This window comes from Diceros bicornis, chromosome 34 (assembly GCF_020826845.1).
Source record: "Diceros bicornis minor isolate mBicDic1 chromosome 34, mDicBic1.mat.cur, whole genome shotgun sequence".
Taxonomy (NCBI): Eukaryota; Metazoa; Chordata; class Mammalia; order Perissodactyla; family Rhinocerotidae; genus Diceros; species Diceros bicornis.
Window position 1 is genome coordinate 23300867 of NC_080773.1, and position 18675 is coordinate 23319541.

Sequence of the window (18675 nt, forward strand, 5' to 3'; positions counted from 1 at the left end):
CTCGTAAATAACAACAATGATCACCAACAATTGCATAGGACTTACTCTGTGTCAGGCACTATTTTGAGCACCTTAAATGGACGTTAATGCATTTAACCCTCACAACAACCTAAAGACATAAATGCTATTTTCATTCCCATTTTCTGATGAGGTCACTGAAGCACCCAGTGAAGGTGAATTGCTGGGAGAAGGAAAAGATGGCCTTTTTCTTTGATAAATATTTCTAATTTGTTCCGATCCTCGCTGCTGCCGACCTGACACGAGTGTGCCTGTTTCTCCACACTGAGGCCAGCCCTGGAGTCATCAAACATCTTTTATCTGGGCCAGCCCAGTGGGGCATAGTGATTAAGTTCATGTGTTCCGCTTCGGTGGCCTGGGGTTCACGGGTTTGGATCCTGGGCATGCACATATACACCACTGCTCATCAAGCCACCCTGTGGCGGCATCCCACATACAAAGTAGAGGAAGATTGGCTCAGATGTTAGCTCAGGGGCAATCTTCCTCACACACAAAAAAACAAAAAGAACCTCTTTTATCTTTGCCAACCTGATGGGTCAAAAATGGTCATGGAAGATCATAACTCACTGTCATTTTAATGTACACTCTCTTAGGGTGACCAACCATCCCAGTCTGTCTGGGACTCTTCTGGTTTGGGAGCTGAAGGTCCTACACCTCTAGAAGCCCCTCCGTCCCAGGCAGACCCAGAGAGAGCTGGTCACCCTACTCTCCCAGATTCTGCATGAGGCTGAACATCTCTTCCGGGGTCATAGAATGAAAAGATCTTGGAGAGGGAGTGACAGGATCAGATTTTTTAATGGACAGAGTAGGAAGAAGGGCTTCCATGTAGGATGCCCATTACAGCTTCAGCTCTCTGCTTTACAGACAGGCTCTCCATGAAGCTTTGACAACCTTAAGCAGAGGGTCGTTTTATGGGTAGGGAAACTGAGGCGCAGAGAGATAAATTGCCCAAGGTCACATACCCAAGAAGAGACTGAGGCAGGATTTGAACCTGAGCCTGCCTGTCACCACTGTGTGAGTAACTGGAAGTGTTTGAGCATTGCCCCTTCTTCTCTTACAGGCCCCTGTCCTGGGCCCCAGTGTCTGTGAAGATCATGATGGCGTATATGAACCCGGGGCCCCACTATTCTGTCAACGCCTTGGCCCTGAGTGCCCCCAGTGTGGATTTGATGCACCAAGCTGTGTCCTACCCGAGTGAGTACAGTCCTTCTCCCCACCACAGGCTGGCCCCCACCTCTTGGGGGCCTCTGGGGTCCCTTGCCTTCAGGAAGAAGATGGGCACTTATAGGGATGACTGACAAGGTGGCTTTTCAATCATAGAGCCATACACCAGCCATATGTGTTCATCTGCAACTGCAAAACACTACTCCGTGTCACCTAGGGAGCCAGGAAAGCAGAAGGACATTCATAGACATTTAGGGTAGTGGTTCCCTCTGGGGTGACAGAGGGGGAAGCGATCTGGAAGGGGGACCCAGAGGAAGTTCCATCTGTTAGCAATGCTTTATTTCTAAGAGAAGTGAGCACTCAGTTTTTTGTGGCATTATTCTTTAGTTGTTTTTTCTCTTATTCAGTTGAACATGATGGACCTGCCACTTTTATAGGCTAGAAATGGTTAATTATCTGCAATGTCATGTTTCAACTGAGTGCGTCTTAGTGCATAAGAAATTTTAGAAAGGGGGTGAAAACCAAGCTCTTACAGCTCCTTACAGGGCTAAAGACAGGTCTCCTCAGAGTGAGGCCTGAGCCCCATCATGACAGGCAAAGAGGGACCCCATTTCCCAGATGGACAGAGTGAGGTCAAGAAGGTCAGAGAATAGGCGCCCCCTCAGATTTGGCAGATAAACACCCAGAAAGGGCTTCTTAGCGTCCCACGCACCCTCAGGGCCTCACACCAGCAGAGGAAGAGAATGGGAGGCCTGGATCCCCCTGAGGGTCCCATTTTCCCGTCCTCTCCCCAGGCGCCCCAAGAAAGCAGCGGCGGGAACGGACCACCTTCACCCGGAGCCAGCTGGAGGAGCTGGAAGCCCTGTTTGCCAAGACCCAGTACCCGGACGTGTATGCCCGCGAGGAGGTGGCTCTGAAGATCAATCTGCCTGAGTCCAGGGTTCAGGTGGGATGTTCTGGTCCCTGGGCCCCTCCTGGCCCTTCCTGGGCCCAGAGTGAAAGGAAGAGGAAGAGATCATAGAGTAACAGCCAAAGTCATAAAGGGCCCTAATAATCCCTCATCCCTGTTATTTCACTGGCCTCCTCTCTCCCACTCTCCTCCATTCCCATCCCTTCTCACTCTACTCTGGCGACACTGTCCCCTTGTTCTTCCTGTAATGTGCCCGCCAAGCCCACTCCTGCCTCAGGACCTTTGCACTCTCTGTTCTCTCCACCCAGAACGTTCCCCACCACCTTGTTCAAGTCAGCCAGTCAACTCACCTTGTCAGTCAGTGAGACTCACACCGGCCATCCCACTTAAAGTTGCCATCTTCCCCCGACCCAGCTCTACTGCTCCCCCATCTTGATCAACAGGTTCTTCCATAGCATTTATCACCTTCTAAAATACAATGTGATTTACTTACTTACTGTTTATTTGTAATCTGGCTCTTTCAACTTGAATGCCAGCTCTGCTGATGTATCCTCAAAGTAGTAGAAGATGGTTAATGTGTGTTAATTAACTGATTGGATGGATGGATGGATGGATAGGTGGACGGATGGGTGGGTAGATGGGTGGATAGGTGGATGGATGGATGGGTGGGTGGGTGGGTGGGTGGATGGATGGATGGATGGATGGATGGGTGGGTGGGTGGATAGATGGATGGACGGGTGGGTGGATAGATGGATGGATGGGTGGGTAGATAGAGTGCCCCATAACTGATTGCAAACTGGAGAAGTATGATTCTGGCATGTCTCACCAATAAGCATCATCATTCCTGGGCACCACGAGGGCTCTCCTGGGCCTCCTGCCCACTCACTCACACGATTTCCCCTCTTCCCCCCTAGGTTTGGTTCAAGAACCGCAGGGCCAAGTGCAGACAGCAGCGGCAGCAGCAGAAACAGCAGCAGCAGCCCCCAGGAACACAAGCCAAGGCTCGTCCTGCCAAGAGGAAGGCAGGCGCATCCCCAAGACCCTCCACAGATGTCTGTCCAGACCCCTTGGGCATCTCAGATTCCTACAGCCCCCCTCTACCTGGGCCCTCAGGCTCCCCCACCACGGCAGTGGCCACTGTGTCCATTTGGAGTCCAGCCTCAGAGTCCCCTTTGCCTGAGGCCCAACGCGCTGGGCTTGTGGCCTCGGGGCCTTCTCTGCCCTCAGCGCCCTATGCCATGACATATGCCCCCGCCTCTGCTTTATGCTCCTCCCCCTCAGCCTATGGGTCTCCGAGCTCCTACTTCAGTGGCCTGGATCCCTATCTCTCTCCTATGGTGCCCCAGTTGGGGGGCCCAGCTCTCAGCCCCCTTTCTGGCCCTTCTGTAGGACCCTCCCTGGCCCAGTCCCCCACCTCCCTGTCAGGCCAGAGCTATGGCGCCTACAGCCCTGTGGACAGCTTGGAATTCAAGGACCCCACAGGCACCTGGAAATTCACCTACAACCCCATGGATCCTCTGGACTACAAGGATCAGAGTGCCTGGAAGTTTCAGATCTTGTAGAAGATACTCTTCTCCACCTCTTGTCTAAATCTGCCTCCCTACAGCTTAGATACTTGGACAGCGTCCCTGAGAAAGAGCAGGAGCTAGCGGTCCTTCCAAAGGTTGTGGCCTCTTTGGTTTCGTGTGTGGCTTAGCTGAACACGGCCCACCCCTTTCCTCCCTGGGAGAGAGGCTCCTCCCTGTCCTGGGGCAGCTCAACAGGGTCTTAGTAATTCTCTCAACCCCAACACCATCTCACGTGGATTCTAACTGGCATATTAGACCATGAACCCCAGACTTCAGAAAACTGGTGCTGAGAACTAGCCCGGAGACGAAAGTAAACCAAGCTTGCGGTTGACTTGGGGGTAATGCTTAGGTCTGAATCGAGATGCCCTTGAACAAACAGGTAGGGAGGCTCGATTCCTTAACTTTCGATTTGGGACACTTCTTTAGCATACGGCTAGAGATCCTTCTAGAAATTCCAAAGACGGACTTTAAGAGGCCCCATCATGGAACCTTAGACCAATCATCCAGTTACATTAAAAAATTCACTTGGCAACTTTTCAGATTTCACAAATATCAGGTTTACATGGTAGGTTTAGGGGGCTGTTTGATATATATATATATTTTTCTTCTTAGTTTCTTCTTAAAGACATTTCATCATTCAATCACTCATTCATTAGGACATTGGTAATGGGCATATTTGGTAGGAGAGTGGAAGGCAATTTGCCTCTTCCGTGTCTACTTTTTTTTTCTTTTGTTTTAGGATTTTCTAAAGGTGAATTTCACCCAAATATTGGAGGAATTGTGTTTGTTGCACAGGGTGCACCAACGTAGTTGTGGGTTTGTCAAAGAGAAGTGGGGATGGACAGGCTTCCCATCTGTAAGTGTACAAGAGACGGGGCCAAGGGGAAAGGATTTAGAGGAAGCCCCGCATTTCATACATTCCCTCTTTTAGATTGTTTGTTTTCAATTTTGATTGTGAGGTTGGAAAACATTGCGTGGCCTGAGGAAGCTTTCCTGGGGCAGCGCCGTATATATTTTTTGCCCACAGCGACAGAGACAAACACTGTGAGAATTTTAAGAAGGATTCAGGCATTTTGACACTCCTGGAAGTTTGGTGCCTTGGCTCCTGCCTCCTCAGTCTGAGTTCTGCCTCCATTTTCCACTGAGGGAGGCAGGAGCCAGGAGTCTTTCACTGGTGGGTTTCACAAGGCAAGGGGTGAAAGAAAGTAGGGCGGGAAGGCAGTGATATGCTGGTAGAAGTTTAATGACTGGCTTTCCGAGGAAGAGCAAGAGCCCTGATTGGTAGCTTTTGCCCATTTCTATGGTGTAAATACTCTCACTATGTCTGGTTTCAAGCCACCAATGTGAAGTAGCCGAACTCAGAGTTGAGAAGAGATGAGCGCTCGTGAGCCGGTACAAGCTGGCTCCAGGGCCCCAGCGCAGAAGGGATGTCAGGTGAAGAGAGGCTGGGAGGCATCAGATGATTTTTCTGGGTCCAGGTCAGAAGAGGTCCACACAGCCTGGACCTCTGAGGAGCACATTGCGATCACTAGAGCCCACAAAGATAGTTTACGTAACACACCACTTGATCATCTCTCATGGGCCTGAGTCATGCTGGGCTTTGGGACATTAGATCCGGGAGTGGCTCAGAGTTCAGCGTGGGAGACAAAGTATACACAGAGGAGCATAGCACATGTTGGGGTGTGGGATGGGGGATCCAACAAAAGTCACAGGGAGGGACAGGGAGGAGATGACATTGTGCTCTGGATCTGTGCAAAGGTCGGGACCAGAATCCTATGTCAATCATTCATTCTGCAGAGACTCCCACGTTCTGCACTGGAGGCTGGAGTCTCAGGTGTGAACAAGAATCTCTTCTTGCCCCATGGAGTTCCCCATTCATGGGGGAGGGCGTGTCTTGTGCAAACAATTCAAAGGCAGCTTGATAAGGGGATCAGGAGAGCTTGACGCGATGTTCTAGTGGAGGGTGGAAAGTAATAGAGACTGGAGGGCCACAGTCACAGGCCAACGAGGGTAAGACCTCAAGAGACCCCTATCCTGGGGTTTCTGAGACTTCTCTCAAGGAGTTGGACAAAGTGAGGAGTGGAATCTGCTTGGGAGGTTCCAGCTTCCTTTTCCTGGGCCAGCCTCCTTGAACTCTGTTTCTTCAGCTGTCTGTTGGGGATGTCAAAGGTTCTACTTCCTAAAGCCAGAAAGAGTGACAAGGGAAGTGGGGTCATAAAGAAGAGGCAAGGGGTGTCCCTCATTCTGGGTCAGGCCCACTGTCCTCCCCTTTCCCAGTCACTGGAACTCCAGGTCCCCCATCCCTGGCCCCCAGCAGAGTGAAACTCATTAAAATATTGAATCCTGTTTAAAGTCTGGGTGATTGTTTTATTTCCAGGGAGGGGCAGACCAGGGGAGGTAGAAACAGGACTGCTCTGTCCCTTCCTTCTACCCTACCTTCTGTGTCTGGGGCCATGTGTCTGTCCACGTGCCTCCTCTGTCTGGTCACCGTCTTTTCCTTGCGAGCTCCTAAAGCCAATTAAGTAGGGACTTGGGCTCCAGACGGCCAGCTCCCACCCGCTGTGACCTCACTGGGCCCCCCAGACCCCCTCCTTCCTCAGTGGCCTATGTGAGGATTAAAGCCCCCCAATCACCTCCTAGTCTTCTGCTGCTTTGTCTTGCATCTGTCCCTTTCTCCTTCTGTCTCTTCTCCTGGGTCACTTTCAGCTTTACACCATTTGTCTCTCATCTCTTCTTTTCTCTATCTCTTTCCTTTGTTTTTTCTCCTGACTGTCTCCCAGGTCCCAGTTTATTTTTGCTGGATTTTTGTCTTTCTCTTTTGTTCTCCTTTTTGTCTTTTCCTTTGCCTCTGACTTTCTGTTTCTTCAAGTCTAAGTCATCTTTCTCTGCTTCTATCCCTCTCAATCACTGGGTCCCAGGTTAAGATTTGTGTGTATATGTGTGTGTAGGGGGGCAGAACACAGAACTGATGGGTCAGACAGACTTGCTGTCCAAGCCTGCCTCAGCCGTCTCTGGTCATATGACGTTGGGCAATTCATTGTTCGCAGCCTCGGTTTCCCCACCTGTAACGTGGGGCATCAAGAAGACCTACCTTGAGAGAATTAAGTGAGATTATTATATTAAGTACAGGGTCCCAAAGCCTGGCCTACAGTAAGAGCCCAATAAGTGTTCATTTATTTTTCTGGTAAAATACACATCACATAAAATTGACCATTTTTACCATTTTAAAATATGCAAATCAGCAGTATTACATACATTCACAGAAGAAACCGACACAAAAGACCACATATTGTCTGGTTCCATTTATATGTAATGTCCTGAATAGGCAAACCCATAGAGACAGAAAGCTTATTAGTGGTTGCCAGGGGCTGGGGGCAGGGGGGATGGGGAGTGACTGCTTAATGGGTACGGAGTGTCCATTTCGGGTGACGGAAAAGATCTGGAAATAGATAGTGACTCAGCAATTCCACTTATAACTATATACCCCAAAGAACTGAAAACAGGTATTCAAACAAAAACTCATTCATCATGTTCACAGCAGCACTATTCACAGTAACCAAAAAATGGAAACAACCCAAATGTCCATCAACTGCTGAATGGCTCAGCAAAACGCGGTGTAGCCATACAACAGAATATTATTCAGCCACAAAAAGAAATGAAGTACGGATACATGCCACGACATGGATAAACCTTGAAGACATTATGCTAAATGTTTCTCTTAACCTAAAGTGTTTTTTACGAAACTTATACTTGTGCTGTTCACAGCAGCTTTATTCATAATGGTCTCAAATTGGAAACTATCGAAACGTCCATCAAAAGGTGATTGGATAAACAGACAGGTGCATCCAGACAATGGAATATTCCTCAGTGATAAAAAGGAAAGAACTCCTGACACACATAATGTGGATGAATAGCATAATAATGAATAAAGGAAACCAGGCTCAAAGCAGTAACACTGCATGGTCCCAATGATATGAAATTCTAGAAGAGGTAGAATTAGAGTGACAGAAAGCAAACGGTGGTTGCCAGGGGCTGGGGGTCAGCAGACAGGATTCACTACAAAGGAACAAAACAGAACCTTTTGGGGGTGCTAGAAATGTTCTATCTCTTGATTATGGTGGTGTTCCATGACTGTATCTAATTGCCCAAACTCATCAAACTGTACACTTAACATGGATAGATTTTATAGTATATAAATTAGCCCTCCATAAACCAGAAGGAAAAGAAAAAGAAAAATTAACTGAGCAAGTACTACTTGCCAGACATTGGTGAAAACCAGTCCTGACTCTTTTAATTCTCAAAACCCACCAGAGAGGGCCGGCCCTGTGGTTTAGCGGTTAAGTGCGCGTGCTTCGCTGCTAGCGGCCTGGGTTCGGATCCCCGGCGCGCACCGATGCACTGCTTCTCCGGCCATGCTGAGGCCGTGTCCCACCTACAGCAACTAGAAGGATGTGCAGCTATGACATACAACTATCTACTGGGGCTTTTGGGGGAAAAAATAAAATAAATAAATAAAAACCCACCAGAGAGATGCTATTATTATCAGAGAGATGCTATTATTAATTATCCCCACTTCACAGATGAGAAAGCTGAGGCAGAGGGAGGTCAGGTGACCTGCCCAAAGTCCCACAGCTAGGAAGAAGTAGAACCAGGATTTGTATTTATCTTGTTGGGATGCAGACCCTCTGGACCCTCCTGGCATTTCTCCCCTCCCCACATTTTTGGTCCTGTCTTTCACTCCTGCTCCTTTCCTCCCCGGTTCTTCCTTCCTTGGTCTCAGGCTCAGGTGTGAGTATTTCTGTCCTTTCTCTGTCTCTCCCCTCACCCCCATATGTCTCCATCCTCCCTCCTGTCCCTCCTGCTCCCTGAGCCCCTCCCTGGCTCTTTTCTCTGTCCCTGAACAGGACTAATTTAGCAAATGCTCCAATCCTCTTATGATGATGGTCCAGCCTCAGCAGAACGGCAGGGGAATTGGTGGGGATTAGGTTCAGACTCGTGACCCACGGAGGAGGGGACTTCCTGGAGACAGCCCAGTTTTAACCGACTGATGCCCTCCTCACTCCTATTCCTTCCATATGAAATCATGCCTGGGACACACAATAATAATAAAATCATAGCTAAACTCTTTGTTGAGTGCTTAGGATACGCCAGACACTGTTGGGCACTTTCCTCATTGAATCTTTATTACAACCACACGGGGTAGGGGCCATCCTCCATCTCCCCTATTTTATGGATCCGGAGAGGTTAAGTAACTTTCCCAAGGCAAATGGGATCCAGTCCTAGCCTTCCTGGTGCTTCTCAGGGTAAAGATGGAGGAACAGAGGCTGGAAGATGGGACTGGAACGGCCCTGGGGCCACACAGTGTGCAAGGGAAACCCTTGTTTGATGACTTCAAAGATGATGCTTTCAGCGCCCTCAAAGGATGGAGGAGATGAGAGAGAGAGGGAAATGAAGAGGGGGTAAAAACAGGGAGGAAAATGCATTCCGGAAAGCAGGAACAGACAGCAGAGCAGAGGAGGAGATTAGTCAGGGAAAGAAGAGACAAGGCAGATGTCAAGAGGGGGATCTGTGCAAGGTATTAATTCTTCCTTAAGCATGAGATAGAATTCACCAGTGAAGCATATTAGCCTGCAATATTTTTTATAGGAAGGTTAATTATGTGTTTAATTTATTTGACAGATATATAATTGTTCATATTTTAGAATCTCTTCTTGTGCCAGTTTCAGAAAGTCATATTCCTCAAGCAATTTGTCCATTTCCTCTAAGTTGTCAAATTTATTGACCTACATTTGTTTCTAATAGTCTAATTTCTGTTTGACTTATCTGTTGCATTAAATGATCCATCAGATATCAGATAAGAGGAAAGACTAAAATTAACCATTTTGACCATCACCTCGAGAAATTAGAACAAAGAGAAGTACTCAAGATGAGAGCAGAAATTAATAAAAATAAAATCGTACCCTAGAAAAAAACAACAAAGGCATAATCTGCTTTGTTAAAGACTAATAAAATCAATAGCTCATGAAAACACTAGCAAAAAGAAAAAGAGAGAAAGTACCAAATCACCAATTACTAAATTACCAATGTTGAGAATGAAAAAGACATTAGTGATCATAAGAGGATATTATAAACAATTTTATGCTAAGAAATTTGCAGATTTAGATGACAAATTCCTAGCAAACACAACGTACCAAAGCAGGCACACACACAACTAGAAAATCTGAATAGTCCTATTAAGCAGGAGTAATCCGTAATTAAAACTTTTCACACAAAGAACATTCCATGCCCATTTGGCTTCAACAATGAATTCCAAGTGACAATTAAGAAATGAATTACATCAATCTTATGAAAACTTCTGGAGAACTAAAAATGAGGGAACATATTTCATTTTATTTCATGAGGTCTGCATAACCTTGATATCAAAAACCTGGCAAGGGGGTCGGCCAGGTGGCGCAAGTGGTTAAGTGCGTGCGCTCTGCTGTGGTGGCCCGGGGTCCGCCGGTTCAGATCCCAGGCGCGCACCAATGCACTGCTTGGTGAACCATGCTGTGGTGGCGTCCCATATAAAGTGGAGGAAGATGGGCACTGATGTTAGCCCAGGGCCAGTCTTCCTCAGCAAAAAGAGGAGGATTGGCAGATGTTAGCACAGGGCTGATCTCCTCACACACACACAAAAAAAACAAAAAAAAAAAACTGGCACGAACATTCATTATTTTATTTTTTACTTTATTTTTTTTTTGTGTGTGAGGAGATCAGCCCTGAGCTAACATCTGCCAATCCTCCTCTTTTTTTTGCTGAGGAAGACTGGCCCTAGGCTAACATCAGTGCCCATCTTCCTCCACTCTATATGGGACGCTGCCACAGCATGGCTTGACAAGCAGTGCGTCAGTGCGCGCCAGGATCCGAACCGGCGAACCCCAGGCTGCAGCAGCAGAGCGTGCGCACTTAACCGCTTGTGCCACTGGGCCGGCCAGCAAGAACATTGAAATAAAGGAAAATTATAGGTTATGAACTTAGGTATAAAAGGCCTAGACAAATATTATTAAATGGAATCCAGCATTCATAGTGGAAGAATAATACATCTGACCAAGTTGAGCATATTCCAGGAATGCAAGATTGGTTTAATATTCAAAAACCAAGGAAGGTTATTTGCCACATTAATATAACAAGGAGATCATATCATCTCAACATATGCAGGAGAAGCATTTGATAAAACTTGAAATCCATTTTTTTTCTTTTTTGTGAGGAAGATCGGCCCTGAGCTAACATCTGCCAATCCTCCTCTTTTTGCTGAGGAAGACTGGCCGTGGGCTAACATCCATGCCCATCTTCCTCCACTTTATATGGGATGCCGCCACAGCATGGCTCGCGAAGCGGTGCGTCGGTGCGCGCCCGGGATCCGAACTGGCGGACTCTGGGCTGCTGCAGCAGAGTGCGCGCAGTTAACCGCTTGTGCCACCGGGCCGGCCCTAAAATCCATTTTTTATTAAAAATAACAAACTCAGAAATGAGGAAGAGAAGTGAATTCCTTAATTTGATAAAAGGTATCTGCAAAATAATCCTACAGAAAACATTATGTTTACTGTCAAAATGTTGAAAGCTTTCCTTCTGTTCCTGGGAATGAGACAGGAGTATCTAGTCCTCACTACTTCTCTTCAACACTGTACTGAAGGTCCACACAATAGGGAAATAAAGGTGTAATCAAGGGAAATAAAAGGAAATGAAAGGTTTAGAAAGAAAGAAATAAAACTATCTCTGTTTACAAATGACATGATTGTTTAGGTGGAAAACCCAAAAGAACTTATAGATAATCGTTTAGAATTAATCTGAGAGGTTCACAAGGTCATTGGAAACAAGTCAATATAACAAAAACTGATTATTTTTCTATATTCCAGCCACAAACAATTAGGAAACAAATTTTTAAAAACTGGTACAATTTACCGTAATACCAAATACTATGGGAAAAAAAATCTAACAAAATCTGTGTATGATTTCTACATAGAAAACTCTGCAATATAACAGAAAAAAAGATTAAAGCAGACCATAATGAATGGAAAAGGTGTTCAACTTCATTAGTTATCAGAAAAATACAAAATAAAGCCACAATGATCTTCCGCTACATACCCATCAGCATGGCTAAAATTAAAAGACAGACAATGCCAAGTTTTGGTGAAGATATGGAGTAACTGGAAGTATTAACTGGTAAAATCACTTTGGAAGTTTATTAAGCATTATCTACTAAATTTGAACAAATGCTTCCTCTATGGCCCAGAAATTACACTCCTAGGAATATACCAACAAAAACGCATAGTACAGACGTGTGCACAAGAATGCTCACAGCATCATTGTTTGCAATAACACAAAGCTGGAACCAAACCAAATGGACGCTGAAGAGAGAATGGATAAATTAATGGTGCTATACTATATCATGCAGTGGAAAACTGCACAGACATCACAATGCACAGACAGTCCATTGCTACATGCAACAGGGATGACTCTTGCAAACAACGATGAACGAAAGAAGGCAAACACAAATCAGGACACATTCTATGATTCCGTGCCTGTAAATGTCAAAAACAGGCAAAATTAACCTGTGTTCTCAGAAGGCAGGGTGGTTATCTTTGTGAGAGATGCTATGAGAGAATTTTGGTGTTGCTGGGAATATTCTGTTTCTCACTCTGGGAAGTGGACATAAGTGTGTTCATTTTGTGATAACTCACCGATTTGTGCATTTTTCTCAACCAAGGTTATACTTCAGTGAAACATTTCTTTTCTTTTCCTTTTTTCTTTTTCAATTTTCCCTGCTGATAAGGCTGAAGCCCATTTGCCAGGGAGGACAAAAGAGGCCCAGATAGGTGGGCCAAAGGGGAGACACTTTTCAGAGAAAATCTGGAGCACAGAGCAGTGGATAGAAAAGGGGCTATTTTCCATGGAGCCAACCTGAGGCTCAGATGAACTTGGGAAAAAGGAGCCTCATTCCCAGAAGGAAAAGAATGAGGTCCAGAGAGATCAGAAAAAAGGAACCAATTTTCTAAAAAGAGAATAGATTTTATTTTATTGAATATACATTTGCATCATCAATAACTCTGCACCATGGGGAGTTCGCAATGAGTTCCACGAAAATTCTCCCAGCCCCACAGTTGCCCTTCTGTTTGGCTACCGCTCTCGGCACGTTCTTGTTTGTCCTCTTAGACACGGGCTGTGCATATGGGAGCAAAATTGTACCTATGTCCTCTTTTCATGTTTCTACACTTCTTTTCCTCTCTGTTTTGCTCCTCAAGTTTGGTTCAAGAACCCTCCATTCTCAGAACCTGCGGGGAGATAGATAGATAGATAGATAGATAGATAGATAGATAGATAGGGAAAAGCTAAGTGGATGGATGGATGGGTGGATGGACAGAAGGACACATAATCTTAAAAACTATACAGGAATTTAGAAAATGGATAATTGAGGCCAGGAGGGAGGATTTTGCAGGGCACAAAAGTAGAGAGAGAATTTGTTTGAGATGGAGTGATAGGGACAAAAGATGCATCTGAAGGATAGAGAACAGTGTCCTGTCCACGCAACTGGGAGGAGAGATAGTGCAGGATAGAGACAGTTTGACATGGCAGAGGGAGGGACTAAGGCTAAGGGATGCGTCAGCTGAGACTCCAGCTAATAATTATAAAGCACTTAGAATAAATACTGCCTGGCACATAAGAAAAATGTCTTTGCATTTCTCTCTCTCTCTCTTCCTTGCTCTCTTTATCTTACATATTTTTTGTGTTTGTCTCCATTTCTCATGTCTGTCTGCCTTCCTATCTCTGTATCTGTCTCTCATTTTCTGTCTTTCTCTGTTTCCTGGGAATAACTTCAGAGCTCCTCCCAGGCCTGGCACGATCCTGGCTCACCCCTCCATCCTCCCCTCTCTGCCTTGCCACGTGGCCCCTGATTCAAACCAGCAGCATCAGCATTACCTGGGAACTTGTTAGAAACACAAATTCTCGGGCCCCACTCCTGGACTTACTGAATCAGAAACTCTGGGGATGAGGCTCAGTAATCTGGGTTTCAACAAGACCTCCAGGAAATTCTAATGCCCGCTAGAATTTGAAAATCGCTGGCTTAGACAACGTGAGGTGCTAGGGAAAAAGGCTGGTTTTCCAGGCAATAATGTTTGGTCTGTGTCTCCTGCAGGGCAGAGGCCAGGAAGAGAAACCAGTGGCTTTGTCCTGGGGACAAACGTTTGGGGACAGGGGTCGGTTCTCTGAGCTGCTGTGACAGATTCTCTCCTGAGCAGATGTCAGCTTGAATGCTCCCAGGCATGTGTGGGGCAGACACTGAGATAATCCCATTGTACAGGTGGGGAAAACCAAGTGTGGCTGGGGAGGATGGCTTTGCCCAAGGTCAGGCAGTCAATAAAGATAAGGATCTCCGGGGATTCAGACACTGCACTTGGCACGTTGAGTTCAAGGGAGTTGGCTAAATACGAGAAAGAGAAAAGCAGCTCCCAACAGCTGGAAGCTGGCCTAGCATTCATAGCCAAGCCTCGTGCCCTCCTGCTGAATATAATCGATTTCACAAAACACAAACGGACAAAGCCAGCCTTCGATCATGTTGAAGTGACCTCTTGGTAATCACATCTGAACACAGAAGCACAAACATTCTCCAAACCACAAGAGACCAATGTCCCCCATTCACACTAACACTAGTGAAAATTTCTATACACAACACAGTTCTAGCAACATGCCATCCTCCTCACCTTCTAGATAAGATACCCAATCATAGAATTACCCCTGTTTCCTGACAGCATCCAACCCAGAGCAAAGCCACTCTTCTTTTTTTTAAAATTGTGGTAAAATATACATAACATAAAATTGACCATTTTAACCATTTTTAAGTGTACAGTTCGGTGGCATTAAGTACATTCACATTGCCATGCAACCATCACCACCATCCATCTCCAGACTTTTTCTTCATCTCAAACTGAAACTCTGTTCCCATTAAACACTAACTCCCCATTCCCACCTCCTCCTAGTCCCCAGTAATCGCCAATCTACTTTCTGTCTCTATGAATTTGCCTATTCTAGATATTTCCTGTAAGTGCAATCACACAGTATTTGTCCTTTTGTGTCTGGCTTATTTCATTTAGCAAATACTTTCTAGGTTCATCCACGTTGCAGCATGTATCAGAACTTCCTTCCTTTTTAAGGCTGAGTAATACTCCATTGTATGGATAGACCACATTTTGTTTCTCCGTTCATCCGTCAATGGATGTTAACATCGGTTCCATGTTGGCATATTGTGAATAATGCTGATGTGAATATAGGTGTACAAGCGTCTGTTTGAGTCCCTGATTTCAATTCTTTTGGGCATAAAAGTCACTCTTCTTTGAATTGTCCCCTAAATCATCTCATACAAGGCCAAATCCTATACAGATCCTTTCAAACACCATCTTACTGGGACCCCCTTAGGATTTCTGTGGTGTTCATCCCCATCATTGCAATGAGACAATATCCAAATTTGCTCACTACTGGTGTCCTCCTGGTGGTCTTTGGCTGAAGGACACTGACAGATATCACCAAGTCTGTCCCCAAAACCAAGCTACACTCCAAAAGCACCAGAAGATGAGAGTCCCCACCCTTCACCTACCAATCCCAGGCCTGGTCCCTCTTCTCAATCTTTGCCAATCTAATCAACAAAATGTTATACTTAATTTCATTAAAAAAGTTAGGGAGGAGGTGGCCATCTAGTCACATCTTATAGACCAAGGAAATTGCTAGATTATCCCTTGTTGACAGCATGGCCATCGACTGTCTTGGTGACCAACACGTTCCCAGCTGCCCAAAAAGCAGAATAAACATCCAATTATGGCAAAAGGCACTGTTCAGTGGCGGATCACAGTGGCAGGTAAACCTCTAATAACAAGATTTCTCTGCTCTGTTTCATTTTGTGTTTGGTAACCTGTTTACTCTTCATTCTCATTGATTGTAATAAAGTCCCCTGGGGACTGAGCATCCTAAATTGTGTTCTCCATGATCTGGGTCCCAGCAGACCTGGCACAGGCCAGGAGCTCAGTCTGATGTGTAGACGCAGGTCTATGCAGCTCGGAGGGGCTGGAGTCCTGTGACTCAAGCTTCTGATCCAACACATAAACCAGACCCAGTTCACTCATCCACAAAGGGAAACAGGGGCTGTCCACCTGTACCCCCATCCCACCTTATACCTCTAGAAAGACCAGCACAGACACCCACCAACCTCAGGGCCAGTGTGTCTGAGCCCTCTCCATGTCCAGGACCTGGGAGGCTACTTGGAGAATGGACCAGAGGGGTGAGGCAGGGCTGGGGGACTGGGGAGGGGTCTGCTGGGCCACGGGGCAGGAGAGGATGGTGGCTGGACAGGGAGGTGGGGCTCTCAGGACTGGGAAGGGGTATGATGATCCCTGGGCACTGGCTGGCTGGCAGGAGAGGCTGTTTCCTGATATGGGGATCCCACAGCACAGGCAATGTCGGGTCCGCTGGGCTAGAGCCCCATGATGGTCAGACCAAGGCTGTCTTCCCACGGGGGTTCCCAGCCACCAGCACAGGGCCCGGCACACAGCTGCTGCTCAATAATGAAAGGATTAATCAACCATGGCGTCTCTGGCAAGGGGCGGGGCTGAGGGTGGGGCGAGAGAGGGAGGGTCCCGGGACCCTTAGGGTGTGCCTGAGTGGGCGTGGAGGTGGGATTTAAGCCCCAGGCCCTGTGGACAGAGCCTCACACGCAGGGAGCAGAGCGGCAGCGAGGATGCAAGAACCCGGGTCTCTCATGGGTGAGTCTAGGCCCGGGAGCAAGGGCCCTGGGCAGTGGGTGAGGTTGTGTGGTTGGGATCCTGTGGCTGAGGCTGGAGAGGCCCTCTGGGCGTCCGGAGACTGGCCCAACTGTCGGGGAGAGCCTGCTGGGCTGTGGCCTAGTGGAGTTTGGGGATTGGAATTCCATTACTGGGGCGAGGCGAGCACACAGTGGCCCCTGCAAGTGTCAGGGTGGCTTCGGCCCTTGGATGGGAGGGGGTGGGGGAGGCAGGTGAGGTGTGATAATGTTACAGGAGCTGTTATCAGGCCCATTTCAAAGATGTGGACACTGAGGCCCAGACGGGTGCGGGGCCGGGGCTGGAGGGTGGAGAGCCAGCCTGACCCCAGGGCGCCTACTCCGAGTCCACACCCTCATCCTCAGCTGTGCCTCCGCCCTCAGGCCTGAGCCCCTCACCTGCTCCCAAGGTCTGGACCAGGCAGGGGGAGGGTGCCTGGGGGCCGGGGACTGTCCGCGGGGCTCATCTCACCCTGCTTCCCCCTCTGCCAGGTCCCCCACCGTCCTCGAGCCCCCCGCGGAGGCGGCGGCAGGAGCGCACGGTGTACAGTGAGGGGCAGCAGCAGGCACTGGAGAGCCATTTCCAGGGGAACAAGTACCCGACCTACCAGGAACGCGAGGCCCTGGCGGCCAGGCTGTCCCTGCAGGAGCACCAAGTGCAGGTCTGCCCCCGCCCCCCACAGTCACCCCTGACCCGCTCCCACCTCCCCACTGACCACCGGCTGGGCCCCTGGGCCACCTCCCCGCCCTCCCGCTGCAGGCGAGGAGACCGAGGCCAGAGGGGCCGAGCGCTGCCCTGGGTCCCACAGCTAGCACGGGGTCCCCCGGTGAGCACCGAGGGCTGAACCCCGAGCCCACCTCAGCCCTGTGCTGTACAAAGCGGCCACTCCATCGTGCCCAGAGTGACGCCCCGCGGGGACTCCCGGTGCCCAGACCTCAGGGCCTCTGTGAACTCGGGTCCGTCTCGGGCAGACCCCTTCCGGGCCCCTGGGCTGCTGGGTGCCCGAGCCCTGTCCCTCCCGCCCTCTGCACCCCTCTCCCGGCCTCCTCAACCCCAGGGGCCTCTCATTGTGTGTGGGGACCCAGGGAGAGGTGTGAGCCGGCCCTTCTCACCAGATCAGCCTCCCGCCTGGGGCAGAGCAGGTGAGCCGCCCCTCTCCTCTCACACCCCCTCCCTGTCCTCTCTGTGCCCCCAGGTGTGGTTCAAGAACCGCCGGGCCAAAGAGTCTAGGCTGCGGCAACCGCCCAGGCGGCGAGGCCAGGGAGCCCGCGCTGCGTCCAGGGGCCCCGGAGCCCCGGCCCCTGCCCCTCCGGGCCCCCCGCTCCCCGAGGGCCCAGGTTTCTGCAGCCCGCCTCCGCCCAGCGCCGCGGGAGTCTTCCCAGCAGCAGAGCCCAGCGTCTACAGCCCCGGCCAGGCCTGGTGGATGCCCGTGCAGGGCGCCCAGGACGTGGTCCCGGCTGCTCCAGCCCTGGCCTCAGCTCCGGCCCCAGCCTGGCCTCGCAACTCCTACGCCTCGGACTTCCCCCAAGACCCTATTGTATTGCCTGATTTCACCGCGTTCCTCTCACCCCAAGACCCCTTAGAGGGACCCTCCTCCTCCTCCACGTCTGGGTACCAAGAGGAGGATGATTCTGCGGATGAGAATGACTCGGGCCCTGGGAGGTTACAGGATTTATAGAAGATTCTGTCCCTGAAAAGTCCAGCATGTTCCACGGGGCCAGAGGGCACTAGGGTGTCGTCGGCCCGCACGTGGCGCCCTGGCGGGTGCGGGAGGCGGTGGCGGGTTGGTCTTCACAGCTGGTCACTCCTCTGAGCGCGGACGCACCTCCAGTCATCAGACCTGCCGGGGGCGTTTGCTTGTTCACGGTGCGCCCATCGGGTTCGCGCTGCTCTGAGTGTCCCCGCCCCGTTATTTGGGGCACACGTGGGCATTTCTGCGGGTGCCGAGGTCCAGCAGGGAATTGCTGCTCTAGGTGTGGGTTTCACTTTGGTGGAAGCCGCCAGAGAGCTTTCTAAAGGGCCTTGACCAGCGTCATTGGGAATTTAATTGGAATTGCATCAAATCCATAAATGGTTTAGGATTAATTGACATCTTTACAACACTGAGCCTTCCAATCTAAGTCTACTAGTTATTTATTCATTCGTTTGTTTACAAGACTCTCTAGGAAGTGTTACTATTTAACCACGGAGG

General features: G+C 48.9%; 2 protein-coding genes across 2 annotated transcripts; both read left to right on the top strand.

Moving 5' to 3' along the window:
• The first annotated feature begins 1106 nt into the window (after nt 1–1106).
• On the top strand, nt 1107–3654 carry CRX (cone-rod homeobox). Its single transcript, XM_058529719.1, has 3 exons — nt 1107–1212; nt 1977–2128; nt 3007–3654. Exons 1-3 carry the CDS (start codon nt 1113–1115, stop codon nt 3652–3654), a joined length of 900 nt encoding a protein of 299 aa, XP_058385702.1. The 5' UTR covers nt 1107–1112.
• Nucleotides 3655–15507: 11853 nt separating this feature from the next.
• On the top strand, nt 15508–18279 carry TPRX2 (tetrapeptide repeat homeobox 2). The gene is made up of 3 exons (XM_058530722.1): nt 15508–15547; nt 16976–17145; nt 17680–18279. The coding sequence occupies exons 1-3, from the start codon at nt 15508–15510 to the stop codon at nt 18160–18162; spliced, it is 693 nt and encodes a 230-aa protein (XP_058386705.1). The 3' UTR covers nt 18163–18279.
• The last annotated feature ends 396 nt before the right edge of the window (nt 18280–18675 follow it).

What these genes read in the sequence shown, in the direction of transcription:
- CRX (XM_058529719.1), top strand. Translation starts at nt 1,113, where the DNA reads ATGATGGCGTATATGAACCCGGGGCCCCACTATTCTGTCAACGCCTTG. An exon ending in CCAAGCTGTGTCCTACCCGA is followed by an intron (nt 1,213 to 1,976) that starts GTGAGTACAGTC and finishes TCCTCTCCCCAG; the next exon opens with GCGCCCCAAGAAAGCAGCGG. An exon ending in TGCCTGAGTCCAGGGTTCAG is followed by an intron (nt 2,129 to 3,006) that starts GTGGGATGTTCT and finishes CTTCCCCCCTAG; the next exon opens with GTTTGGTTCAAGAACCGCAG.
- TPRX2 (XM_058530722.1), top strand. Translation starts at nt 15,508, where the DNA reads ATGGCAAAAGGCACTGTTCAGTGGCGGATCACAGTGGCAG. An exon ending in GTGGCGGATCACAGTGGCAG is followed by an intron (nt 15,548 to 16,975) that starts GTAAACCTCTAA and finishes CCCCTCTGCCAG; the next exon opens with GTCCCCCACCGTCCTCGAGC. An exon ending in TGCAGGAGCACCAAGTGCAG is followed by an intron (nt 17,146 to 17,679) that starts GTCTGCCCCCGC and finishes CTGTGCCCCCAG; the next exon opens with GTGTGGTTCAAGAACCGCCG.